Source organism: Cucurbita maxima, unplaced genomic scaffold (assembly GCF_002738345.1).
Source record: "Cucurbita maxima cultivar Rimu unplaced genomic scaffold, Cmax_1.0 Cma_Scf00006, whole genome shotgun sequence".
NCBI classification, from domain to species: domain Eukaryota; kingdom Viridiplantae; phylum Streptophyta; class Magnoliopsida; order Cucurbitales; family Cucurbitaceae; genus Cucurbita; species Cucurbita maxima.
The window spans coordinates 5,911,976-5,938,619 of NW_019272022.1; the positions used below are offsets into that span (position 1 = coordinate 5,911,976).

General features: G+C 36.3%; 6 protein-coding genes across 7 annotated transcripts; 5 read left to right on the forward strand and 1 right to left on the reverse strand.

The window, feature by feature from the left end:
* Positions 1–665: 665 nt before the first annotated feature.
* Positions 666–2,819, forward strand: LOC111481122. The gene is made up of 5 exons (XM_023126462.1): positions 666–1,001; positions 1,066–1,265; positions 1,341–1,374; positions 1,648–2,258; positions 2,335–2,819. The coding sequence occupies exons 1-5, from the start codon at positions 686–688 to the stop codon at positions 2,620–2,622; spliced, it is 1,449 nt and encodes a 482-aa protein (XP_022982230.1). The 5' UTR covers positions 666–685; the 3' UTR covers positions 2,623–2,819.
* Positions 2,820–3,151: 332 nt separating this feature from the next.
* On the forward strand, positions 3,152–7,539 carry LOC111481103 (THO complex subunit 5B). Of its 2 annotated transcripts, XR_002717984.1 has the most exons (9): positions 3,152–3,538; positions 3,738–4,028; positions 4,552–4,888; positions 4,965–5,302; positions 5,427–5,683; positions 5,977–6,580; positions 6,662–6,796; positions 6,884–7,350; positions 7,446–7,539. XR_002717984.1 is itself a non-coding variant. In XM_023126437.1 (8 exons), the coding sequence occupies exons 1-8, from the start codon at positions 3,311–3,313 to the stop codon at positions 7,148–7,150; spliced, it is 2,457 nt and encodes an 818-aa protein (XP_022982205.1). In that variant the 5' UTR covers positions 3,152–3,310; the 3' UTR covers positions 7,151–7,439. The 2 variants fall into 2 exon arrangements, 1 of the variants encoding a protein (XP_022982205.1); XM_023126437.1 differs by lacking the exon at positions 7,446–7,539 and having other exon boundaries at positions 6,884–7,439.
* Positions 7,540–8,043: 504 nt separating this feature from the next.
* LOC111481159 (protein DCL homolog, chloroplastic-like) lies at positions 8,044–10,395 on the reverse strand. Its single transcript, XM_023126514.1, has 3 exons — positions 9,815–10,395; positions 9,228–9,342; positions 8,044–8,446 (listed from the first exon to the last, which is right to left on the reverse strand). Exons 1-3 carry the CDS (start codon positions 10,198–10,200, stop codon positions 8,267–8,269), a joined length of 681 nt encoding a protein of 226 aa, XP_022982282.1. The 5' UTR covers positions 10,201–10,395; the 3' UTR covers positions 8,044–8,266.
* Positions 10,396–11,299: 904 nt separating this feature from the next.
* Positions 11,300–13,473, forward strand: LOC111481154. Its single transcript, XM_023126507.1, has 5 exons — positions 11,300–11,596; positions 12,073–12,279; positions 12,380–12,650; positions 12,950–13,071; positions 13,141–13,473. The coding sequence occupies exons 1-5, from the start codon at positions 11,315–11,317 to the stop codon at positions 13,150–13,152; spliced, it is 894 nt and encodes a 297-aa protein (XP_022982275.1). The 5' UTR covers positions 11,300–11,314; the 3' UTR covers positions 13,153–13,473.
* A 793-nt stretch (positions 13,474–14,266) lies between these two features.
* On the forward strand, positions 14,267–18,873 carry LOC111481157 (coenzyme Q-binding protein COQ10 homolog, mitochondrial-like). The gene is made up of 5 exons (XM_023126512.1): positions 14,267–14,386; positions 14,519–14,874; positions 15,237–15,432; positions 17,594–17,725; positions 18,315–18,873. The coding sequence occupies exons 2-5, from the start codon at positions 14,567–14,569 to the stop codon at positions 18,435–18,437; spliced, it is 759 nt and encodes a 252-aa protein (XP_022982280.1). The 5' UTR covers positions 14,267–14,386; positions 14,519–14,566; the 3' UTR covers positions 18,438–18,873.
* A 4,542-nt stretch (positions 18,874–23,415) lies between these two features.
* LOC111481123 (abscisic acid 8'-hydroxylase 4-like) lies at positions 23,416–25,795 on the forward strand. Its single transcript, XM_023126463.1, has 9 exons — positions 23,416–23,756; positions 23,846–24,167; positions 24,261–24,410; positions 24,495–24,743; positions 24,833–24,922; positions 25,017–25,095; positions 25,203–25,309; positions 25,395–25,513; positions 25,588–25,795. Exons 1-9 carry the CDS (start codon positions 23,560–23,562, stop codon positions 25,715–25,717), a joined length of 1,443 nt encoding a protein of 480 aa, XP_022982231.1. The 5' UTR covers positions 23,416–23,559; the 3' UTR covers positions 25,718–25,795.
* The last annotated feature ends 849 nt before the right edge of the window (positions 25,796–26,644 follow it).

Here is a 26,644-nt window from a genome sequence, read left to right on the forward strand (position 1 = left end):
GAAATTGGATCCTACCCTACACTCTTAGGATATTAATGAATTAATTAATACTCTCCTTGCCCTGCAAGGAGAGTATCCATTTCTTACTAAATTGTTTTGTAATGAATTATTTCATTCATTACAATTTCTAATTCCTTGCTCAACAAGGTCCAATTTTAGTTTTTTTATTGAGTTGAATTACAATTTCTAATTAAAATTTATGGAATATATATTTAATTCCACTAATTTCAATAAATGTTGAATTTGGCACAAAAAATAAAAACTTAAATGTCACTTTCTTTCAAATCCTATCCATTTCTTACTATTAGTTAAATTAACATGAAAATACTTTGCCTTTTCAAGTAATTAATTGAATAAAAATATATTGAGCGATAAATATTGCAATCAATTAAAAAAAAAAAAAAGTGATACAATTTATTAAAATTTTAAGATAAAAATTAATGAAGTTTGCCTTTTTTTTTCCCCTAAAACAATAAATTATGACATACTTGGGGGTGAAGGTTTGAGTTGGAAGGATTGGCATGTTGAATGACACCTTAAAACCATTTATTAAAAAAAAAAAAAAAAAAAACATTTTTTAAGTAAAGGGTAGAATTGTAATTTAACTACTTTCATGTTATATAAATCAAACTTTGGGTTACAAACTTAACCTACCATTTCCATTTGCTTTTGAAATCAAACCAAAATGGTTTCTAGAAAGCATGAATTTAGTAGAAGTTATATGATACTAAAGCCCCATAAAGCCAAATTTTTCGATCTATTTATGTTCTTACTTCCTTTTGGTTCGAGAAAAACAAAGTTCATCGATTGCTCCAAAGACAATGAAAGATCATACATAAATATCATAGATCGATGGTTCATCGTCTTATCCATTATGCTGCAGATTATCCTTGCCGCCGTCGCGACTCCTCTCGCCCAACTAGACTCCTTCCTCGTTAAGCTCCTAAACTTTATCTCGTTTAATGGCGGCATCATCGGGATCTTATGCAAAATTCTCAAAGGTACCTTTTGCATGCATGGCTAGTCGTTAAGCTTCTTTTTTTTGAATTTACCGTCTTTGTGTAGGAAGGAAATTGGTGAAACCTGACGAAAATTCACCAGACTATAGATCTCTAGCGGGATTTTCTGATTGGAGAAGAGATTTGGACTCGTCCATACTACCAGCCAACCAGTTTAGATACTATGGCGACTTAACTATGATGGCTGCCAAGGTCGCCTATGAATCCAAACCCTTTATCCAATCTGTAGTAAATGATCGTTGGAAGGTAAATATTATATATATAAATTTTGAACTTTCATTAAAACAATCTAAAATGTAATTACTTCTCTCCCTCTTGCAGATGACATTTCTCGATTTCTTTGATTTCTGGAATGGTAAGACTTTGAACTTATGATTAAGTGATCATAATTAGATTAGCATTGTTTTATAATTAATTGAATGGGTCTTAGTCTGGAGCAATATTAATTAACTACACGTGGAGGATTAATTATAATTTGAAGTGATTAAAAAATTTAAAACCACCATGGATTTATTATTATTGTAACTATAGTGGTGGAGTCGTGTGATTCGCATAAAGATTTACCTTAAATTTTTCGACTTGTTTGGTTTTTTATTTTTTTTGTTTTACTTGATCTTAAATTCTTCAGACTTTCAAGGTAAAGCCACGACTCAAGCCTTCATGTTTGAGAACACAGCCACAGACAACTCAAACGTAGTAGTTGTAGCATTTAGGGGCACCTCCCCACTGGACTCATACGATTGGCAGGTCGACGCGGACTTCTCCTGGTACGACATCACGGGCGTAGGCCGCATCCATAGTGGCTTCATGAAAGCTCTCGGCCTTCAAAAGGTTAGCGGCTGGCCCAAAGAGCTTACTAGACCCCAACATGAGTTCGCATATTACACCCTCCGCCAAAAACTTAGAGACATTGCCAAAGCCAACGACAAGGCAAGATTCATCATCACTGGCCATAGTTTGGGTGGCGCGTTGGCCACCTTATTTGTCACTTTGTTGAGCATGCATGAGGAGACAACAGTTTTGGAGAAGTTGCAAGCCGTTTACACCTACGGCCAGCCTAGAGTTGGCGACCGACGATTTGCTAAGTTTATGGTAAACAGTGTCCAACAATATGGGTTCAAATATTATAGATATGTTTACTCGAGTGATTTGGTGCCTAGAGTTCCTTTTGATTGCATCATTTTCCGATACAAACACTTTGGTCGGTGTGTCTACTTCAATGGCTTCTACAGAGGGAGAGTAAGAACAAACCAACATTTAGCATTATATTCATGTTTGGACTACCTTTTAAATATTTGATTTTTTTTGGGTGCAGATTGTGAGGGAGCAGCCAAACAAGAACTATTTCTCGGTGCTATGGGTGATACCCAAGTATTTTAGTGCATGGTGCGAGCTCATAATGAGTTTCATAATCCCATTAGTGAAGGGTTCTGATTACTGGGAGAGTTTGTTAATGACAGCAGCAAGGGTGGTTGGACTATTTATTCCAGGATTCACGGCTCATTTTCCAGTGAATTATGTTAACTCGACCCGTTTGAGGAAATTAAATGTGTCTTATAGGGTTGAGGACCTGATTGTTGAAGATGATATCGAAGATGACTAGAACATATGGACGTTTAGGAAGCTGAATTGAGTTATGAAATAAGAGTAATTAAAATCAGTGTTTGGAGTGCTTGGTTTTATAAGTTAGTGTTTGGGGCGTTGAGTAATGTCGAATTCTAAAGTTTGAGTTTAGTAAGTTTGTGTGTCTGTAGTCTTGAGGTCTTTTGAGGTTTTTGGAGTTATGAATTTGAATTTCTACTTTTTTTTTTTTTTAAGTAATTTAATGGGCGTTAAATTTGAACCAACAAATAATTTAGTTATATGGTTACAATAAATTTTTAACAAATATATGGAATATTCAACTATGTAATTACAAATTATTATGTCAAACATGTTTATGCTCCAACCAATCGAATAGAGAGAATATGGATGGAATAAGACTAGAGAAATTCGAGGAGGTTAATGAAGATAGAAAATGACAATAAAAGAAGAGGCTTTTTTTCTCAATTTTTTTTACCATCTTAAAAAAAAAAAATAATAATAATAATAATAATTTAACTTCAACATAATTTTAAAATGGTCTGATAATCCGCCCGACGTTCGGCCGATCGTCGCGTTAGCCGATTCGCTAATAGGTCGATAACCTCGCCGTTTTCTCACTGTGCTGCTTCAATTCGGCTTCAGCCCCCAGCGGAGCGCGGACCGGAGCATAGCGGGCGACTGGATCAGGCGGGCAGTAATCTGCGGAGATGGACGAGGAGATAGAGGAGGGAATGCTCATAGAAGACGAGACCGAGCCCCCGCCGCAGGAGAGCGAAACGGGCAAAATATCGCCTTACGAAATGCTGCGAGAGAGCAAGAGTTCTGTGGAGGAGATCGTAACCAAGATGCTCTCCATCAAGAAGCATGGCGAGCCAAAAACTCAGCTCAGAGAACTCGTAACGCAGATGTTCCTTCACTTCGTAACCCTTCGCCAGGTACTTAATTCTACACGCCCTCTATTTTAGGGTTTTAGATTAGTTCCTAGATTCATTGGTTCGAAATGCTTTTTTTTTTTTTTTTTAATTTTGCATTGCTAATTTGCTATGCTTCACCACGAATTTCAATCATGTTGTAGTAGATTTCATTTCAAATTGCAGCCGGTGACGACTCTGGTGGTATAATGTTTGCTCACAGGCGAACCGCTCTATTTTGCTGGAAGAGGACCGGGTGAAAGCTGAAACAGAGCGAGCAAAAGCTCCAGTAGACTTCACCACGCTGCAACTTAACAACTTGATGTATGAAAAGAGTCACTATGTTAAAGCAATAAAGGCCTGTAAAGACTTCAAATCAAAGTATCCTGATATCGAACTCGTGTCTGAGGATGAGTTTTTCCGGGATGCACCGGAGGATATCAAGAACTCCATAAGGTCAAAAGACAGCGCGCACAATCTGATGCTGCAGAGGCTTGACTATGAGCTCTTCCAGGTAGCCTTGAGTTGTTGATTGTAATTGTCTCTTTGAATTAATTAGCACGGATGTAGAATCTTTCTGGTAATTAGGGACACCGATAAGTCTGTTAGGATGGATGAAAACAATAGGTCCATGTTATTTACAAAAACTTGAGGATGCACTGTCTTCCTTCTTGTCAATTCTGTGGTTTTAAGAAATATGTTGGGCACTCCATCGACTTAAGTACTATTTTTAACAATGGTGGGTATTCAAGCTAGCTTGCGTGCCCTTAGGCTAATTCTAAAAGAATCCCTTAACATTATAATTTCAATAATGGCTTCAAAGTTACCTCATACCTGAACTTAGAACTTCCCCTATTGAGAATGAGTGAGTGTATGATGGTTTATCATCATCTTGTTGTGTTTTTGGTTTTTATTTGAAAGTTTCAATTCTCCACCTTTAGCGTACACGGTTGATTTTAACTTCTTATTTATTTTAATTTTTTTTTATTGTGAAAGTGTATCTTTTTTCAGTGTGCTAATATCCACCATTTTATCAGCGCAAAGAACTATGCAAACGGCGAGATGAACTTGAACAGCATAAGAAAAGCCTTCTAGAAGTCATTGCTAATAGAAAGAAATTCTTATCAAGTCTTCCCTCACACCTCAAGTCCTTGAAAAAGGCATCCTTGCCCGTACAGAATCAGTTGGGGATGTTGCAGACAAAGAAATTAAAGCAACACCAGCTAGCTGAGTTACTTCCACCTCCTCTTTATGTAATCTACTCACAGTTCTTGGCACAAAAGGAAGCATTTGGTGAAAATATTGAATTGGAGATAGTAGGAAGTGTCAAAGATGCCCAAGCTTTTGCACGCCATCAAGCAAATAAGGATGCTGGTACCTGGGTGTTTATTTTCTCGACAACCATTAGTTCAACAGTTCTATCATATATGATAATATTTGTATATTTTAGGTGCATCAACCAATGTTGAGAGCTCCAAGTTGGAGGATGATGCCCCTGATGAAGATGACGATGGCCAAAGGAGGAGAAAACGGCCAAAGAAGATTCCGGCAAAGGTGAACATTGAACATGCAGGGATATATCAAGTTCATCCACTAAAGATAATCCTTCACATTTATGACAATGAAACTTGCGAACCCAAGTCGATGAAATTGCTTTCTCTGAAGTTTGAATGCTTGTCAAAGTTGAACATTATTTGTGTTGGGATTGAAGGATCTCATGAAGGACCTGAGAATAACATCTTATGCAACTTGTTCCCGGATGACACTGGCCTTGAGCTGCCTCATCAGGTATAAATCCAGAAATTTCCGTTTATGTTTTGATTGTTCTGCTACCCTGCCCCAATATAACTTACATTTTCAACCAAAAAGAAGGGAACTCCTATGAAGTATTATCTTTTTTCAAATAATGCAGTCAGCCAAACTTGTTGTTCGCGAAACTCTTTCATTTAGTGATAAGAGAACCTCTCGACCTTATAAGTGGGCCCAACATTTGGCTGGAATTGATTTTTTGCCAGAATTGCCGCCATTGGTGAGTGCACAAGAATCTGCCAGTGGTGAAACTGTTAGAAGTGATATTGTATCAGGCCTCTCAATGTATCGTCAGCAAAACCGCATACAGACAGTTGTGCAAAGATTGCGCTCTCGGAAAAAGGCTCAGCTGGCTCTTGTGTGAGTCATTGATTTCTATTCAAAGTTGTAGATAATAAATGATTTTGAAGAACGATAGGAGATGGATTTGTAGCTTAGTGATCAAATCAATCATCTTTTGTTTGTGGAATTTCATGCTCTATAATTGTGACTAATATTATGTTTTCTCAAGAAAGCTATGCATGCCATGTTTACTTTTACTTTGTTGTATTTTGTATGTGGAATCTTTTCCCTCTTGTGGAAGGATCACTGGTTCAGATAAGTATGGTTTGTGGATTATATTGAGAAATTTGAATTTTTCTATTGACTCACAGGGAACAGCTTGATTCACTTGAAAAACTCAAATGGCCAGTTCTGACATGTGATAATGTCCCATGGGCTTCACATAAACCTTCATGCTCTTTGCAAGGTTGGTCACTTGTAGGCTATGCTACAAGTCAGGAATCATCTTTGAATATAATGGAGAAAGAGAAAGTTCGGGATCCTTTAGATGTTGATATGCTTGGAAAATCTGGCATTTCAAGAGAAGATATTGACGGTGCTAGGGAAGATGGGGAACTTCCTGCTCTAGTTTCATCGACATCTATCTTAGATAATGCTCAACCTACTCCCTTAAGAACACCCAATCTTGAGCATTCTAAACAGCTAACTCTAATTTCCAAAAGCATTACACCTCAAACCAATTACTCTAGGATGCTAAGTTTCAGTAAACATGACGAAGATTATGAGTTGATGCTAGATGTTGATAGCGACCAGGATGAGCCAATGCAGACTGAGCTTGCAGCAGATGACGTAGCTTCTATTCCTTCCAACGACATAACAAGAAAGACATGGATGGATTATGGGTCCAAGGAATATTGCCTTGTCATGACCAGGAACACTGATTCACCAGCCAAAAATCTTAAGTTGCAAGCCAAGGTAACATTTTGTTAAATAATTTTCTTACAGAAACTATTGTTATTGAGTTTCTGAATATTTAGATCAATAACATTATGGCAGATTAAAATCAGCATGGAGTATCCTCTTAGGCCTCCTTTCTTTACTTTGAATCTTTACACGATCAATTCTGAAGAAAACCGTGATGAGAGTGATGACTCTGATTGGTATAATGAACTTCGGGCCATGGAAGCTGAGGTAAGGAGGAAAGTTTGTTTTAATATGAGTACTGGTTGTTGACCTGGTAATTTTTCACATTGTAGATCATTGTTTCTTGTTTTGTAGGTGAATCTTCATATACTTAATATGCTGCCTTTGGATCAGGAGAACTATATATTGTCTCATCAAATTTGTTGTCTTGAAATGTTGTTCAACTACTGCATCAATGAGGCGTCCCGATCCTCTGAAAGGAAAAAGAGTAGTTTTGTGATTGATGTTGGATTATGCAAACCTGTTAGTGGTAGTATACATGCTAGGTCATTTAGGGGAAGGGATCGTAGGAAGATGATATCCTGGAAAGACATTGAATGCGCTCCCGGCTATCCTTGTTAAAAAATTTTAGGATCTTAAAATTATTATTATGTGCCTTCTGTTACTCTGCTGGTGGGGGAACAGTTTTGTGGGAACCTGACTGCCTGAAAAAGATGAAGAACGAAATTATTGTTTCTTGGCCAGTTTCTTCAGTATTGAAAATTTGAAATATTGATTCATGTAATGGCCATGGGTGGTCACAAGTGTGCCCAATCCTGCAGGTTGAGTATCATCAGCCGAACTTATCTGTTTCATCTAATGCAGTTGTTTATATGAGATGGTCTATTAAATAGGCTCTTTGGAAATGTAATTTCAGGCTTGCAATTCCCTAAATTTTAATTGCAGCTCTGGAGGATGTTATTCAGAAGTTCGAAAAGTGGGGGGAAGCTTTCGGGCAGGCACCAAGGAAATTAGTTTGCTCTGTGTCTGAGTCTCTGCAGCTGATAAACGTGCTAAATGGCTAAGGAGAGAGTTTGTTCTTGTTGCGTTTTTCAAGTTAGGCAATAGAGAGAATTAGTAGCGTTGGAAACTCATAATGTTGTAGGTTATCCACAATTACAGTTTAGTTAGTTATATGGTGTATTGATTGACTTGCTTTTCTAAGAGGTTCTCCTGCTGTTTGATTTTTTTAAAAAAATTTACTTATTTTCTCGCAATTTCTTCTTACCCATTTCCATTTCTGCTAAAAAAAAATATGTATATTTGATTTCTTAGTCAAATTTTGAAAACAAAAATAATTTGACTTGAATTTTGAGAACATTTGTAAGAAAATAGATAACAAAACAAATCAACTAACAGGTCAAGGTGTGGTTTATAAGTTTAATTTTAAAAAAACTAAAGGGTTACTATAGATCTGTGATTCTTAATTCTAATTCAATGGAGGGATTTTCATACATAATATTAGAGATGTCCACTGGATAAATGGAGGTAGCTGTTAGGATTTACAAAATTGAATTTTACAAGCACCTTCCTCAAGAAAAAGTCTACTACATTCACCCTATATCCATCTTGATTCGCGCATTTCAAGTCATACATACGAGAACCAAACAAGCGTGGCAGGTCAATTTCAAGCTTTGATATTCAAAGAATTCCTGAAATTGAATGATACTATGGTATGCTTAACAGACCTTGCATGTATTACCAACGGAGATTGCGTCTACGTCGAAAATGCCTAAGAATGAAGCTTTCTGCATGAAGAGGATATTTCTTTCTGATCAGACTCTTGATGCACTTCCAATATGAAAAATCAACTAATTCACCATCTTTCCTGACGATGAATAAACATCTTGAGCTTTCGTAATCAGGATGATATCTAATCTGCCAAGCACAACACCACCAAAACATCATTGCTATCATCATTTCAGTTGGCAAAGGCATAGAGTATGCATCCAATGCTCAAAATAATTGTAAAGAAAATGGTTCAAAAGTGAAAATGGCACTGCCCATAAGCAGGTTTTTCTTCTTTTCCAATTTCCCAGAATAAATGACATAAAATCACTTTTCTCATGGCAAGATATTGGAGTTTAAGTGAAGATATAACCCTTTTGGCAGCACTGCGAGTATAAAATCAAGTGAACAATATAATAGTAACAGCCCAAGTCCATCGTCAGTAGTTAATAGAGAGAGGTTTCCACCGTTCATAAAGAATATTTCGTTCTCCTCTCTAACCGACATGGGATCTCACAATCCACCCTCTTTGAAGTCTAACGTCCTTGCTGACACTCGTTCCTCTCTCTGATCGATGTGGAATCTCACAAGTACAAAAATCCGCACCATTGCCACTTTCGAGGTCAAACATTATAGACAAATAATTTAGGATAAGAAGCTAGTCTAATGTTTCAGCGATCATGACTGATTGAAATCAATCTCATCAATAGTTATAACCAAGATAGTTCATCAGAAGTAATTAAAAAACTTGATTGTGGACATTTAATTCCTTTACCAGGTTCACCACAACAGAGACTAGAGTACTTTCATCCAAGGAAATAGAAAAGAGGCTACAGAGTATTATTTAATTAGTCATTCTATTGAATGCAAATGTAAATTCTAAAACAAAGCTAAAAACATGAGGCATGTACAAATATGGAGACAGATATACCGTGATATAATCAATCCCACATCCAACCTTCTTCTCATAATGGGGATGATATGGAAGCAACCTTTCGAGAATTGTTTTCTCGTGCTCTGGGCTTAACCTATCCCCAATTTCATATCTGCATATGTTTGATTAAAGATGATTAGCGCGAATGGAGACCAAACTCTATGCTAATGAATTCAGGATACAACATATTCTCTATCAGATAATAGGTGCTCCATTAGGTGACACTTACATGATCAAAGCACACAATCAAGAGTATGTACTGTTGCAACACTCTTCTTTTCTTCAATTTATTAGACACTGAGTCCTTAGGTACCTAAAGTCATGATTAAATTCGAACAAATTGATTCTAAAATCAATGAACTTTGAAGGGATTAGTTGACAGGACTCCTAATTTTTGTTCCTGCTCGCTATGGAAATTGATGAAAGTTCCGCAAAAGTTCTATAATTTCAATATCAAGTTAATAGTTCCGTTCACTATCGAGTAACACGTTTTCCATTGGAACAACAAGCTCAAAATTCACTTAAAAACAAAGTAGAATAATCTCAAACTCAATAATAAAATCGAGACACAAACGAATGCTTACTTTCCAGAGTGAAGAACCATCCTCACAAAGGTAACGAGAGGAACAGTATCCTCCAAAATTATGTTCTCCCAATCAACCCAATCCTCTTCCTCGTCATCGTCATCTCCACTCTCCTCGCTGCTCTCTTCATCCTCCGATAATCCAGCCAAGTCCTTCGCCGGCGGAACAACCGGTTTCCGCAGCAAATCGGAGCTACATTCTTCGTGGCTCCGAATTCTACTGCCTTCAGGGCCAGTCTTTAGGGCACGAGTGGATGGGTGAAACGACGTCATTAGATGTGTAGGAAAACATAAGATGACTGGTGAAGATTTGAAGAAGCTTGGCTTTAGGGAGTGAAAGGGCACGGATGGCGGTGGCTTCAAAATGGACGCAATGGCCATGACCATTCCCTTGTTCAATTGAGACAAGGAGCTTGAATTTGAAACTACTGAGATTTAGATTGTAGCCTACGATTACGGAACATGGTTTTTCTCCCAATTTCTCTGAGAAAACGGAGGAAGAAGAACCATTAACGGTCAGTCACAATATCATGAATCTCATGGACTTGGAGATACTACAGAATTTTTCGATCCGCATCCTCTGGCCTGGCGGGATTGCTGAGCCATATCCGAAGCCTTCCCGTTCGATTTTGGAGCCAAACATATGGGCCTTCTATTCAGAGCCCAAGTTCTCAATTTGGGCCCTTATCTGGGCCTTGCATTCTGACCCCAAGTTCTAAATTTGGGGCTTTATCTTCCTTGTTGAGCCCCAAAGAATATGGGCCTTGTATTCTGAGCCCAATTTCTCAATTTGAGCCTTCGTCTTCTTGTTGAGCCCTAAAATTATGGACCTTGTATTGTGAGACCAAGTTCTCAATTTGGGCCTTCATCTTCCTTCTTGAGCCCCAACAATATGGGCCTTATATTCTGAGCCCAAGTTCTCAATTTGGGCCTTTATCTTCGTTTTTGAGCCCCAAAAGAGATCACAAAGCCCAGATGATATCTTCGTTGTTCAGATTATCATGAGTTATATTTCATTTTAATTGATTCAAATATATTTTTATTACTTAATTAACAAAAAATTTGTGACGAAGTGAAAAGTGATGGAAAATATAAGGAATTTAAGTAGAAAATAGTTTAGGAATTATATGTGAAGTTTAATTAACCTTGTAAATTTAAAATGATATAAAAAATTCATATCTCTGGGACTACATTAAATTAACCCTAAAATAGAAATTAAAATATTTATCTAACAGTTTTTTTTTTTTTTTTTTTTGGAAGACAGATATTTATGTAACAGTTACCGGGTTAAAATTTGGGATTTTATAGGGAAATGAAAAGGAAGCGCGCGCGAAATAAAAGAGGCGTTGACAGTTAAAAAGCGCCGCCACGGAAACCGAATATTGGGACGAGGAGGCAAAAGATATTTCAGATGGTCAGATAATATCTGCCCGATTCCTCCGCCATTTAATCAACACTTTGTTGACGTGGCACATGTAGGCCCATTTACACGTGTAAAGCCATGACAACTGTGAAGGTTCTTTTGTCCCCAAACACGGCCTTTCGCTCTCTTCCTAAAGATCTCTCTCCACTGGCCCGCTTCCATTTTTCTTTTCTCCATCTCTCTCCCTCTCGCCATTGCAAATCTGGAGATAATCCTTCATCTTCTTCTGTTTTCATGGAGCTTTTGCCTCCAAATTTAGAGAATCTCAAGCCTAAAGAAACTCGGACCGACTCACTGATCTCTGAATTAGCCATGGACGAGTCAACCGAGGCTCCCCTACAGGACGAATCTTCTAGCCAGGTACTTACCCTACTTTTCTTCTTCACGGTTCCAATTATCTTCGTTTTTGGATGTTTTTGTATTTCCGATTAGGTTTTGCTTATGTGATGTTTCGTATCTTCAATTTCATACTCTGTGCCCGTACTGTTTCTCTATTTTCGTGCTAAAATGAGAACGATATCGATTAAATAATTGAAAGAGAGAGGAAGTGGAAGAAGATAGTACTGGTCTGGCATTGACTCTCGAGACTGGAGATTTTTATTTTGTATTTTGTTCGGCTCTGTTTAGATCGGTATTGCTGTTTGTCGATGGAATTTATTGGGCTGTGCAAGAGGTTTGGATCTGTGATCAATTATTCTGGAAACTCAGCACGAGCTTTGGTTGTCCGGATTTATTATTTATCATTATAATGACTAATAGTAGCGTTTTTCTGTTATTTATTAAGAGAGACCATGAACTTGCCGCGGGAATTGCTGATAATGCGGTTTCGATTTTAGGGCACTCGTATGACGGAGTCTGTACCTTCTGATTGGACCGATGAGAAGCACCATTTGTTCCTTGAATCCATGGAGGCATCTTTTGTCAGCCAGATGTTTGATTCTGCGCATTCAGGTGGTACCGGCTCCGGCAAGGAAAATTCATCATGGACAAAATTGCACGGCCAAAGCCAGGCCGCTTCTCATGTCCACTCACATGTTGGCCAGGTTCAGTGCCGATTGTTTTTTCTTGATGAGTTTTAACTCGTTTCTGATGATGACTTGTGAATGCTCTTTTTGTTATGTTTTGTTGCTTTCATCTACACAGTTTAAGGTTCTTCGACAAGGCAGCTGGAAGAATGTTAATTTTGAACCAACTGAAGCTCGGCCGAATTTATTGAATGATTACCAGGCTCTGTCGCGCAATCCATGGATACATCACTTCAGAGCTGCACGCAAAAACAAAAATGTTGCATGTAAAAGTCCAGCCATCAGTTCAAGAAAAAGGAATTTGTTGCCATTTGGAGGAGATAATAATTCAGGACCTATGCGTGCTTGTAACTCTGATTTGTCTCGGCATTATATATACAACAATAAAGGTAGGTCTCTGGGTCTTTGTGCAGATAAATGATCAATATTGAATTGATAAAGTGTGCCTCTCCTTGATTATAATTTAGTTATCACGTTTAAGCTTGCTAGTTGGTAATAACAAGTTGGAATATGTTTGATCTGAATCTAGTCTTTACGGACAGAAAGTTCTGAGTTCAAACAAATGATGCGTCTGGAGTGAAATTGTCTTTTCTATTGTAATCTGCTATGTTCAAGTTCCGACTATGATTTTAATTGTAATTTGTACCACAATCATCATGTCGCCGGACACATGATCTTTATGTTGCAGAAATGTCAGATCAGAACTTTGTTGATGGAGAAAGGGAAGTTGAAAAAGTTGCAAAGGGTAGCAATGATTGCAATACCAAAAGGGTAAAAACTTCAGAAACCAATGATTTGATCAACGACCAGGTAGTTCAAATGATATCAACTTAGCTATCATGTCTTTGCTCCAAAATGACAACCACTGTTTTCTTTTAGGTTGTTCCTTAAGTTCCACGAAAAGGAGATGATGCTTAACAAGAATTCTCTTACAGCCAGCAGATAGCTATATCCATGATTTTCGCCAAGACGGACTTTGTAGACTACTTTTCTAACCCGGGAAAGGCTATAGATGATCAGAGATTGTTGGTGAAATCTGTAAAATGCTCATTTTGATGCTCTTGGTTTGTCTGTTGATTTAAGTTCTAATACCCTTGAGCGTCTGCAGTTGCGTAGTAATTAGCAAATCAGCAGCTATGGCTTTGACGGGGTAGATGAGTATGGTAATGTAATTCATCATATGTATAATATATATATATATAATTTCTTTTGATACACCAAGGCTATGCATAACACTTGTTCAAGTGTTTTCTCTGCTCTCTTTTTCCAGGGAAACAGATGAGCGCAAAATGAAATAGTAAGATTTAGAGGTTTATTTGAACTATAGATTTTTATACCATTGATTTTTTATTTTTTTTAATCAATTAATACTTAGTTTCTTTTGTGTTAACCATTAAAATAACATTAATCAGTAGCTATAGATTAAATTGTCGAAACTAAGTATTTTTTATTGTTATGTTTTTTTAACTAGGTTTAGTTATATTATATATATATATATATATATTGAGTTTAATGACATATGGTTGAGGATTATTATTTACCAAATATTTGTTGGATTAGGTTAAATTTTAAAAATCTCTCTTAAAAATGGTCCGTTGAAAAGAAATCTCCACTGTCGCCACATACTTTATTGCTCATTTAGAATGGCGATATTAGGTTGGCACTTTTAGGTATTATTTATGGCATGCTTGACAAAATCATGTATCTCGGGTTTGCCTTTTGCCCAAAAAGGAAAAATAGGAAAATCCACTGAAATTGGGTTGTGATCTTTGTCTTTTGTGAACCAAAAAAAATTGGTTTGGAATTTCCTTCCCAACTATAGAATTTTAAAAAGTGTGTGGTCAAAGTCCACGTGGCACTTTCGGGTCAAACAATATTCAGGCGCCAAATCAATCACGTGACCCGCTACACGGAGAATCCAAGTCATAGACGGATTCGGTTTGGGTCAGATCCGAGAGTTTCATCGGTATAAAGAGACCGGCAAATTCTTGAATCTCAGAAATCTTCCTTCCATTGTATATACTTGAACGTTTGGATCTTCCGTTTAGAGTCATTTGCGGCGACGAGAAGATTTGTTCGTGATTTCTATTCGCGTTTTACCCTGATTCTTTTTGCAATTATCGAGGTAGTACCTTTTCTTTGTTTCGTTGAATTGAATCCCTAGGTTTTGAATTGATCTCTTCTCGATTTGTATGTTGTTTGCGAGAGGAGGCGCAAGGTGCATATTCGTTGCTTAAGTTGTGTGATACATTTGCAGGCGTGGGATTTCCCGATACATTCAAGTTTCTGACCACCAGCGACTGCAATGCTGCCGTTTCTGTCTACATCAAAGGTCGGCAAGTCCTTGATTTCGCGTAGACGTGATGTCAGACATGCGATCAAATACGCAAGTTGTAATGCCGAGCCGTGGAAATATCAAAACGTTCGACATGTGAAGTGTATTGCCGGTGTTGAGACCTCGTCGATTCATAGACTGTTTGATAAGGGTCAAAAGATTTTTCATGGGAGCTTCCATGATACTAGTGCTGGACAAACGAGGCGATTTATTGGCTGTGGAGATGGGCAAGAGGGCGGCGTTCTATCCAAAATATATGAGGAGAGACGCGTAATGGGGTAAAGAAACAAATTTTCTTCTGCTTATCTATAGGTTTTATTAGTACAAGAGTTAGCAGTGGAGGAAACATTAGTGTGGGAATTTGGATTTGTCTTCTCGCTGTCCTGCAAATTTTAGAGAATTGAATTACCACATTAGTGTGGGAATTTGGATTTGTCTTCTCCCTGTCCTGCAAATTTAGAGAATTGAATTAGCTTTGTTGATAAGGGATTTTATTTATTTCTACAATTAAGAACTTGAAGCGTTTGAGGAAATTTTGGACTTAGTCTCCTTCCTTTTACGTCTTGATGTTGGCCAATAGAACAGTGATCATTGTTAGTGGTTGTTGCTGAGCTAATTACGCCTTTTTATTTATTATTAGGTATTCTCCGGAGCAGTTATTTGACGTAGTTGCAGCTGTTGACTTGTACCATGATTTTGTACCGTGGTGCCAGCGGTCAGAGGTAATCAAAACCTATCCTGATGGATCATTTGATGCTGAATTGGAGATTGGCTTCAAATTTCTTGTTGAGAGTTACACTTCACATGTAGAGATTCAAAGACCGAAGTCTGTAAAGGTAATAACCTTATCCAAAATTTATGATGATTTTCTCATTCTGAATTGGTAACTCATTTAGCTAGCTAGTGGTGATATTGACTTGGTGTACACGTATTAGAACCAAGGATTTTAGGGTGTCTCGTTCATATTTGTGTTGTTGCACTGATTGTACACATGATGTGATGGATGCTTAAAAGGATAAAAAAAATTTGGAGATATTAGGTGGTCTAGATTTTATTCCCCGTCTTCCAGTATTATAAGGAATTAAATCTGTGTGCTTTCTAAACCATTAATAACTCATATATATGAGGTCTTAGAATCTTAACTGGAAGCACCAAGCTTTAATTGCATATAGACTTGGGTTTAGAAAAGGTGAGACACATTGCTTTACAAACTTTAGATCATGACTTCACACGTTTACTTCACGTGCCTGGTTGTGATTTGGTTCCAGACGTAATCATATCTTCTTCCATGCATAAGAAGGAAAACTTGTTTGTGTTTCTTTGGACATTGTAAGATAAATTTAAACTGCACAAGGATGAAAAAGAACAGCAAAGCCTATGGTGTAAAAAATCTGGGCACATTGATATTAATAACAGGGAAAGATTGTTTTTACATTGTGTTCGCGACATTTCATTGGTACATTGAAGTTGTTGCTGACACATCGTTGTATCTAGAATATTGGAACACACATGAAAAGATATCATGGAAATTTCATCATAAGCTATCTTTTCTAGTTGCAGGCAGCAGTGTGCAGTGTTGTCTTTGGAGTGTTTAAGTAGGTAGTCTGCGCTCTCTTATCCTGAGAGACGGTGCTTAGTATTGCAGTATTGTAAATTGGACTTTGGAAATTGGTTGACAGTCTTTATTGAATGTGGAAAAAAAGAACAGAATTTTAGAAGCTGGGCTACGCTTCTTCATGCTTTCACTCACACCATATGAGCTAGCACACTCCACCCAATGGAGTCTCCATCTAACTCTTTTGTTTTATTGTCTCTCTCCACCCTCCCCTCCTTATCTTTTTCTTTTTGTAATGTTCTTGTGAGATCCCACATCGGTTGGGGGGAGAACGCAACACCCTTTATAAGGGTGTGAAAACCTCTCCCTAGCAGACGCGTTTTAAAGCCATGAGGAGAAGTCTGAAAAGGAAAGCCCAAATAAGACAATATTTGCTAGCGGTAGGCTTGGGCTGTTACAAATGGTATCAGAGCCAGACACGAGGTAGTGTGCCAGCAAGAACGCTAGATGGATTTGGTGAGGGTCCCACATCGATTGGAGAAAGGAATGAGTGTTAGGGCCCTGAAAGGGGGTGGATTGTGAGATCTCACATCGGTTGGGGAGGAGAACGAAACACCTTTTATATGAGTGTGGAGACCTCTCCCTAGCAGACACGTTTTATAGCCTTGAGGGGAAGCCTGAAAAGGAAAGCCCAAAGAAGACAATATCTGCTAGTTGTGGGATTGGGCTGTTACAGATCTTCTCTCTTTTCCAAATCTTTCTCCACTCTTTCTCCACAAGTCCTAAAGTTTAACTCATGCGCTGTTCAATTTGTCCATCTTTTGTGAACGATAAAAATTATTTGTAGGTTTTTAGAGGTTTGGCTATTAACCATACTGTTTTTACTCCTGCACTCACAACATACGGCAAGCACACTCCCTCCAATAGAGTCTCCATTTCCTTTATTCACTTTGTTCTCCCCTAAACACCTGTTTTTATTATTCGTTGATTTCATAATAAGTCATTTTGGATTGGGTTGGCCTAGTGGTCATAAGGGCCTTATGGGGATGATCACCTTCCTAGGATTTATCCTTAGATGTGTTTTCTGTTGACCAAATGTAGTAGGATTTGATGGCTGTCAGTGAGATTAGCAAGGTGTTAGGATTTGATGGCTGTCAGTGAGATTAGCAAGGTGTTAGGATTTGATGGTTGTCAGTGAGATTAGCAAGGTGTGTGCAAGCTGGCATAAATACTCATCAATATCAAAAGAAAAAAGGAATAATGTTCTTCAGTTCATAGTTTCTATTACTATTTATTCTTGTGTTAATGTGCATATCAGCCTAAAATATTAACATTTATATTTAAAACAATTATTTAATTTGATATTTTCATCTTGATTGTATAAACTACTGATGTTTAGTAGGCATTGCACTGGTTGTCTTGATTCCTCTTTCAACTTGCAGACAACAGTATCTCAGAGCACGCTGTTTGATCACTTGATAAATATTTGGGAGTTCCAACCGGGACCAGTTCCAGGGACTTGCAACCTCTACTTTTTAGTAGATTTTAAGTTCCAGTCACCCCTGTATCGACAGGTAGAGCTTTCTCCCTCCAAGCATCATTTCAAATTACAAATTTCAATTATAGCGTAGGCATTGGGCAGGAATGCAACGGACTCCTGTAGAAATCTAGTTATGAGTCTCTGACTTTTCGCTCTAAAATGAAGTGTTAATGATTAACAAAGGAGCCTCCTTTGCATTGTGCTTACCTGTGGTAGGATTAGGTTTCCCAAGCCGATCCTTCTCTAACTTTGATAGAGAGGCCTAAACTATATTCCTCAATTTTGGACATGAGACTTGATGAAATGCCAGCTGTGTAAAACCACGTGAACTGGCAATAATTATCTTAACCTGTTGTGTGCTTGAAAGCTGATCTTTTATCAACTTTATTTGGAAATCTTACCTCGATTAGAGCCTGTAGTTGCTTTAAACAAAAATCAATGATACTAACTGATTCTGTGGTTCTGTTTATCTCTTTTTATAACTTCCATTTTATTTTTTATCCAATGAATCCAGGGTTGGGATCTGTGTTGAATATGTGCTCTGTTTTATATTGCCTCTGTTTGTCACCAAATGTTCTCTTGCAGCCTAGCATTTCAATATCTCATATGGCATTCATTTTCAGGTGGCTTCGGTGTTCTTTAAGGAGGTTGTCTCAAAACTGGTTGGTTCATTCAGTGATCGCTGCCGATTGATTTATGGACCAGGGGTTGCAGTCCTTGAAAATTCATACGGCCAAAGAGCTTAAATTCGTTGAATTTTTCATTAAATCTATCATTTAGCAGAGAAGATTTAACAAGGATTAAGTTAGCAAGTTGGAATCCTGACAGAGAGCAGATACGGAATTAGGGGAAAGGGGTATCAATAAATTTGATTGATTAATGGCATTACTTTTGGGTAGCCTGCAGCTTGCTTATTTTGCTGTCCACCCATCAAAGGACATCTTAACCATTTTGATGCATTTACGTTCCTTTTATTTTTTGTTCTTGTGCATTCTCACGTTTTTTGGTTTAATACTTAGGAGTATGAATCGACACATTTATGGGATTTGTTTCTTGTTAGAACAGGTCACATGCTGGTAGGGAAAATATTATTTCAAGTTTTAGGATATGTTTCAGGTTTTATCCGTACATATGAATCAATTTTCAAACCATTGGAGTTTGTATGATGTCCACAGTGGTTAATTCTCATTTTCAACAGCTTTGCAGATTAGTCATTTTACTTTTAAATTTTCATTATAGTCCATATTCCATTAATTTAGATTTACCGAGAATGCCAAAGTTTATGGGAGAAATTATTTAGGTTATTAATTTTTAGTTTTTTAAAAAAAATGAGTTTTTAGAAGTGTAATTTTAATAATGGTAGAGAAATAATAACTAAAAACACTAACTTATTTTGAAAAATAATTTATAAAACATTAAATGATTAATGATTTTTTTATCTTTTTCATTCAAAAGGGTAAGGAGTGTGACAATAATAAATTTATTTTAAAAGTATAGGGAGATGAAATCGAAATTGAAGTATAATAATAAAATGAAAGTTTAAACACGTGGAATAAAATGTAATTTGACTTAGAAACACGCATTTCCCTTCGCCCACTCCCATGACTAGACTAACGGATGATGAAAGGGACCAGCTACAGCTCAGCTAGTACAACCAATTTTCACATTTCCTTTCCTCAACCATACGATTCAGTAGGGCCCAATCGGAGGTGTTATGGGCCAGCTCAAACATTTGGGCTGGGCCCTTCACTCATACACTACTTTAGGATCTCGTGGGCCTATTGCTTCTGTTCCTTTTGATGTGCCTTGTCTCATCTTTTTTCTTTTTTCACTTCTTTTATCTTCCTCTTTTACTTCATCCTTTTCTTTTCCCTTCTTTTTTCTTATTTGGAAAATAATAATAATAATAATAAAAGAAAAATATCTATAGAAATTGTGAAATGATTTAATTTGGGTATTGGATGACATATTATAAAAGATGGAAGTGATCTCAAATTTGGTGTTATGATGTTGCGTGAGTTGGGTGTGGAAGGCCAAGGCCTTTGGAGCACCATATCCAATAATTCATTCACTTTCAGAGATACTCTCTTCCAGCTGGATCTGATCTGTGCTCGAGAAATTATGAACTGGGTCCCTTCCCCTTCTCTTTCTTCTCCTACCTGCGAATCCACATAAGTTCATAGCATATGAATGAACTCTCATGTTCCAATTTGGGGGAGAAGAAGAAGGAACCACTGTATTGTGTAATTATGCATTTCTCTCCTCCAAACATTTTTAATAATGGGACCTTACTGTCTGCTCGAACATACAGAATACTCTCCTCTCCCATTAATTGCCTTCTACATTTTAATGCTACAAATATACTGTGCTCTATCCCTATATCAACCCCATGTGCTACCTCCTATTATTTCACTTTCGTATTAAACATCTTAATTATGTTCACTTGACAATCATAATGATGTGAGTTAAAAGTGAAGATTAATGATGTCATATACTCAAATTTTTGCTTATAATTGTTATATCAAATTTCTATCCATAGTGTGAATACAAAAATTCTTCAAAATTCTCAAGTTATAACAAAATTAAGTAATTATTAAATGAGAGAAATTACATCAAATGAGATAGATGGAGAAAGTAATTGTATTAAACCGTTAATTGACTAGATTTTGACGGCGTAGTGATGTGACCGATAGCGAACGAATGACCGGAAAGAGATGGAAATTAAAATTGGCATAGTGGAGGGGCAGAATTTCAAATAAGAAAAAGATGGGGGTGGTGGAGTGTTAAAGACAGGAATATTATGAAACAAAACATTGTGGGATTGTCATCATGTGGTTATCCACTCTACTCATATCACTTCCTTTCTTATAACTGTTTTTTTTTTTTTTTTTTTTAAAATCAAGTTAGTTATTTATATTTAAGCTGATTACATAAATTCCCTTATATTTTTTTATTTTGATACTGAGTTATATTCATTATAGTATATCAATTCATTGCTTCTAACGTGTATATTTTTTATTCTTTAAATTATTAACCCGATAAGTTATATTTACAATTTAGAACATGCCCTCCATTTTTTCTTTAATTATATTTATCAATTCATATTTTTTATTGTTTATTTATTATTATTATTGGCAATTATTGGACTATTTATGAAGTATCTTATTCATTGTCGGACATGTTTTTTGAACTCCTTTTTATATATATATATATATATAGACCACCCTTCAAATCAATATCCACAACTCAAAATCTTTGACTTTATTCTTTATATAGAGATTAAAGAGATTTTTCTTTTTAAGGAAATAAGTGGATTTCTTTAAGCTTATACCCGTGAAAGAAAAATATAATAAAAAAAAAAATATATATATATATATATATATATATATATAATTTAATGTGCTATTCATTTATTAAGTAATTATTAAATAGAATTAAGTTAATGATTATATATAAAATAAAAAAAAAATAAAAAAAAATGAGATAGAGTAGTAGTAGGCAGCGTTGGAGAGCTGGACAGAGGAGCCCAAAAGGAGATCCAGTTTGAGATTCTTGTGGGCACGAGGTTCAGTATTTGCGACACGTGTGGAAGTTGGGCCCATAGGCCCAGTACAAAAGCATATCAACCTTCATCATTTCCCGAATCCCTCTTTTTCTGTGTGTACCCCCAAAATCGTGTAACTTCCATTTCCATTTCCAATTCCAGTTCCAGTTCATCGTTCAACTCATATCTCCACCTAACCACCTCTCGCTCTTGTTCAAACATCGCCACGCAAACCATACCCGCTTAAATCTACTACGAGCATATATTATCTTCTTGTCTTTTTCTTTTAAAGTTTTAAAAATTGTTGATGGACTTAGCTTTAAAACGCATATGGTAAGGATCGATATTTATTGTTCTTGCTAGCACACCATTTAATATCTAATTTCATTTATAACAACTCAAACTCACGACTAGACACGTGCCATAATTCATCCTCTTAACTTTGATCCCCAACACTCCCATAACAGTCCTACTGCACGCGCACCCACCCACCCTCCCTCGTTTCTCCACTCCAATAACTCTCCCATCCTATTTCTTTTTCAAACCCATCCTTATTTACCAATAATTATTGTTTCTAGAAGCTATAAATCTAAATTGAAACTCACATTTTTTTTATTATTATAATAAATAAAGTTTTTATTTATTTTATTTTATTTTACTTACTTAAAAAGAAGAAAAGAAATGGGGAATGGACCACAAGGGATGCTTGACAAGTCGTGAGAAAAATCCAACTGGCAGATAGGATGGTGTTAGTGGAAGGCATTTGCAATTAGAAGTTAAGGAGGAACGCTATAGATAGGGTCCACGTCGTTCGGAGATTTCCACGTGGAGGCCTAAATTGCCTTTGTCGTACACGTCTACGACTAGGGCCCAACTGAACCAGCAAATCAATTATTCATAACTCAAAGAACTCAAACGACGTCGTTATCGAAGATCTTAAGAATTCCACTCCATCCTCCCCCGCACGTGAGCTGGATGCCAATTCCCACCACAAAACCTCATCCATAAAAATACCCAACTTTCACATGTCAATTCCTTTCTAAATTCAGAATTCCCCCCTTCTTTTAGTATAAATTAACGAAGTTCAAGACTTTAATATCAATATACATAAAAAAAAATCAATAAAAGTATAGTTAATTTAAATATAGATAATAAGACTTATCAATCACCATTTAAATAAAAGTATCACATACCCACTTTTTATAATTTCTGTGAGATTATGGATTTAATATCGTTTTTAGTAATTATTAAATGCTATCTCATAATCGTTATGGTTACTATATAGAATTAAATTCAATTATTTTTTTGAAGCTACCAAGTAATTTTTTCTACATATATAATCCATATCACGTGACTACATTCACCCCCTCTTGTCATTTTTTTTTCAAGAAACATTATTCATTTTAATGAATATTTTTTGGATTAATTTCCAGAAAATAAAATTCTGCATGTCATACAAGAAATTATCAATATTAATGTCACATACCATAAAAAGAATAAGATTATAAATAATATGGAGAGGTCAAGATTATTGTTAAGACTAATGGTGGAGTATCATAAATAGTAGAAATGAGAAATGGGCACGTGGGATTGGTACGTGGAAGACAAGGTAGACACACATGACATGCACGAAAAAGAGGAACGTAGAGGATTGTGTATTAATGGCCATGACATCCACATTCACTGTTCCTTAACTCACAAGTCAACTCAAAACTGTTTTTCTTCTTAGTAAATCCAATTAACATTATATTATTTCAACAACTTTTATTTTTTTCCCAGTAACGCTTTTAACAATTTTTGGAGGATTACACACGTGGACATTACTTTTTAATGCAGTTAAAAATGAAAAGTGACAAGTAAGTTAACAGCGTGGTAAATACACAAGGAAGGAAAGTCACCTCACCCGGGGGAGTGATAAAAAAGTATTAATAATTTTTATAAATTAAAAAAGGTGAATCATTTCCACGGTGGATTGTCGTTTGGAGACAGAATGTAACAGACCATGAAAAGTTTGGTAACAACATTAAAATCCAAGGTCTTGTCTTGTATCATCTACGTTATATAATTTTAAATATACATATATATATATATATATATATTTATATATATTTATATTTGTCCCCATGTTATTGGATGTTTAAAATCTTGCCATTTCTATATAGTTTGGTTCTCTGCATCATTTTCACTTAATTTTTCCTCTGCTCTCTGTATAAAACCCCCTTGCTTCTCAGAGAATCACTGTAATTACAAACAAGAATAAAATTGTGTTTAACCAATTTCAGAGAGAAAGTGTCGGCGGAAACAACTGCAAGAAGGGGGAGTAAATGGGTGTAATTTTTGCATCTCTTTTGCTATTTTTTCTCATTGTATTGTCGTATATTTATTTAAACAGAACCAAGAGGGCAGGCATTAGAGATGGAGCTAAGCTCCCTCCTGGTTCTTTAGGGTGGCCTTATATTGGAGAAACCCTTCAGCTCTATTCGCAAGACCCTGATTTGTTCTTCGCCGCCAAACAGAAAAGGTTGCGGCTTTTTGTTTAGTTTTGAATGTCTTGATTGCTAAGGTAAGTTGGTGCTGACTTGTACGTGGTTTGCTTGTTTTTTTTTTTAGGTATGGGGAGATTTTTAAGACGCATATACTTGGATGTCCTTGTGTGATGTTGGCTAGCCCCGAGGCGGCGAGGTTCGTGCTGGTTACACAGGCTCATTTGTTTAAGCCTACTTACCCCAAAAGCAAAGAGCGTTTGATCGGCCCATCTGCCTTGTTTTATCACCAAGGCGACTACCATTGCCGCCTTAGGAAACTGGTTCAGAACTCTCTTTCTTTGGACGTCATCCGGAGCCTGGTCCCCGATATCGACTCCGTAACCACCTCCGCTCTCCACTCCTGGACCGGTACCCAGCTTATCAACACTTTTCATGAAATGAAAAAGGTTGGCTTGGTTTGGTTTGGTTTCTTTTTAGTCCTGGGCCGTATAGGTTTTGGGTCGGTCACTTTTTTAAGTCTTCAAATTTGTGTTCTTTAGATATCCTTTGAAGTTGGGATATTGGCCATTTTTGGGCATTTAGAAGCTGCTTACAAAGAGGACCTGAAAAAAAACTACAGCATTTTGGACGCAGGCTACAATTCTTTCCCCACCAACATTCCTGGAACTCCATACAAAAAGGCACTCTCAGTAAGTTAAAACCTAAACAGAAGATGGAAAATTCTTATGTTATATTATATATATTTATGTTAAATTAGTTGTCCCCTTGGACAGGCTAGAAAGCGGCTAAGTAAAATCTTAGGTGATATAATCCACGAAAGGAGGGAGAAGAAGGTGGGCAAGAAGGATCTTTTGGGGTGGTTTCTGAACTCCATAGATGAAGAAGGTGAAGCTATGAGCGATGCCCAAATAGAAGATAACATAATTGGGGTGCTTTTTGCGGCTCAAGACACCACAGCCAGTGTCATGACTTGGGTCGTCAAGTACCTTTATGACCAACCCAAGCTTCTTCAAACGCTAAAGGTGAGTAGTTATGTACCCTTAAACAAAGTAATTTTTTGAATTCAAAATCACGATTATTTATTTAAAAAATAATTTCTTTTTTCCTTTAGAAAGAGCAAGAGGAAATTTTAGAGTTCAATTGCCAAAAAAATCAACAGTTGAATTGGGTTCAGACAAGAAACATGCCCATGAGTTATAAGGTAAGTAAGGTTATGGTAACCCATCTACTTAAATTTAGTGGTGACTATTTAGGAATAAATATATATTTTATTAGAAGTTTAATCTTTAATTCAGGTAGTATTGGAGAGCTTAAGGATGGCGAGCATTATATCATTCACATTCAGGGAGGCTGTAGCTGACGTGGAATACAAAGGTGAGGGAATAGAGCCCAAAAGAGAGTTGTTGATGGAAGCTTTATATATATATATATATATATTTTAAATAATAAAATGATTGAGTTTGTGAAATGACGTGGAATAGGGTACTTGATTCCAAAAGGTTGGAAGGTGATGCCTTTGTTTCGAAACATCCATCGCAGCCCAGAATATTTTGCCGATCCTCACAAATTCGACCCTTCTAGATTTGAGGTAAATTAAATTTTTAATGTTAATTTTGGTGTATAATGGATATTTGAATAATAATTACGGAAAATATGGGCGTTTCAAATTTCAGGTTGCACCGAAACCCAATACGTTCATGCCATTTGGCAGTGGAGTTCATGCCTGCCCAGGGAATGAGCTTGCCAAGCTGGAGATCTTGATCCTGATTCATCATCTAGTCACCAAATTCAGGTACTGAAATTTGAAAACTGTTTTGGACTTTTTGAGTAATTATTTAAATTATTTATCTTTTGCTGAGTTGGCAGGTGGGAATTAGTTGGTTCGCAAAACGGGGTTCAGCATAGTCCATTTCCTGTTCCCTTTCAAGGCCTTCCAGCACGATTTTGGAATATAGCCCACCAGAAGACCGTACATACCAAAATGGACCCGAACTAAGTGGACCAATCTTCCACCCAATAGCAAAACCCAAGCCCGAGTCCAAATACAAGTCCAGGCCCATGCCCGAATCCGAATCCGAATACAAGCCCAAGCCCACTTTTTTTTTTTTTTTTTTTCTTTCTTTCTTTTTCACAAAGGTGGCAATATGTCCTCTACTTGTACGCGGTCGTTTGAAGAATTGATTTTCTCATACGGAGCTTTCGTTCAATAGTAATATTAATTAGTCAGTATATATATATATATTCAAGTGAAGTTAGATTTACTTTCATGAAATTAATTTTTTTTAATATGAAAATAAGAAACTTTACACTGAGTTTTTAGGGTAATATTAAAGACAAAACTACATATTATTATTTAAGTAAGACAACTATATATATATATATATATATATATATCGACAAAAATAGAGATCCTACATTATTTATTATCTTTTAAATTAGAGACGTCCATATTACTCGTGGAGTTGGAGACCTTTTAGAACAGAAAGGGAATTCTCTATTTAGACTGTAAATGAGAGAGAGAGGAACATTATTTATCGGTGTGATAAATTGTGTTGGTGACGAAATCATATTCCCATTCCTACTCTACTCAATATATATGCCTTTTATATATATTAAAAAGATAAAATAATTAATTTTGAGATGATAATTGTAATATATTTTTTAATTTAAATATTTAAAAATAAGTAGGTAAAATATTGATTTTTTTACAAATTTTTAATAAAAATTATATTAAAAAATTAGAGTAATTATTTTTAAAAAATAACAAATAAGAATTTTTCTTTCACGAAGTCTAATAATTTTGGCTTATAATTACCGTTTTGGTCCATCAAAAAATAAATGAGAAATTTCGTCCCACCCAGCTGACATCTATATCCTAAAGACAATTTTTTTTTTTTTTTTTTTTTTTGGAATATATAAAATA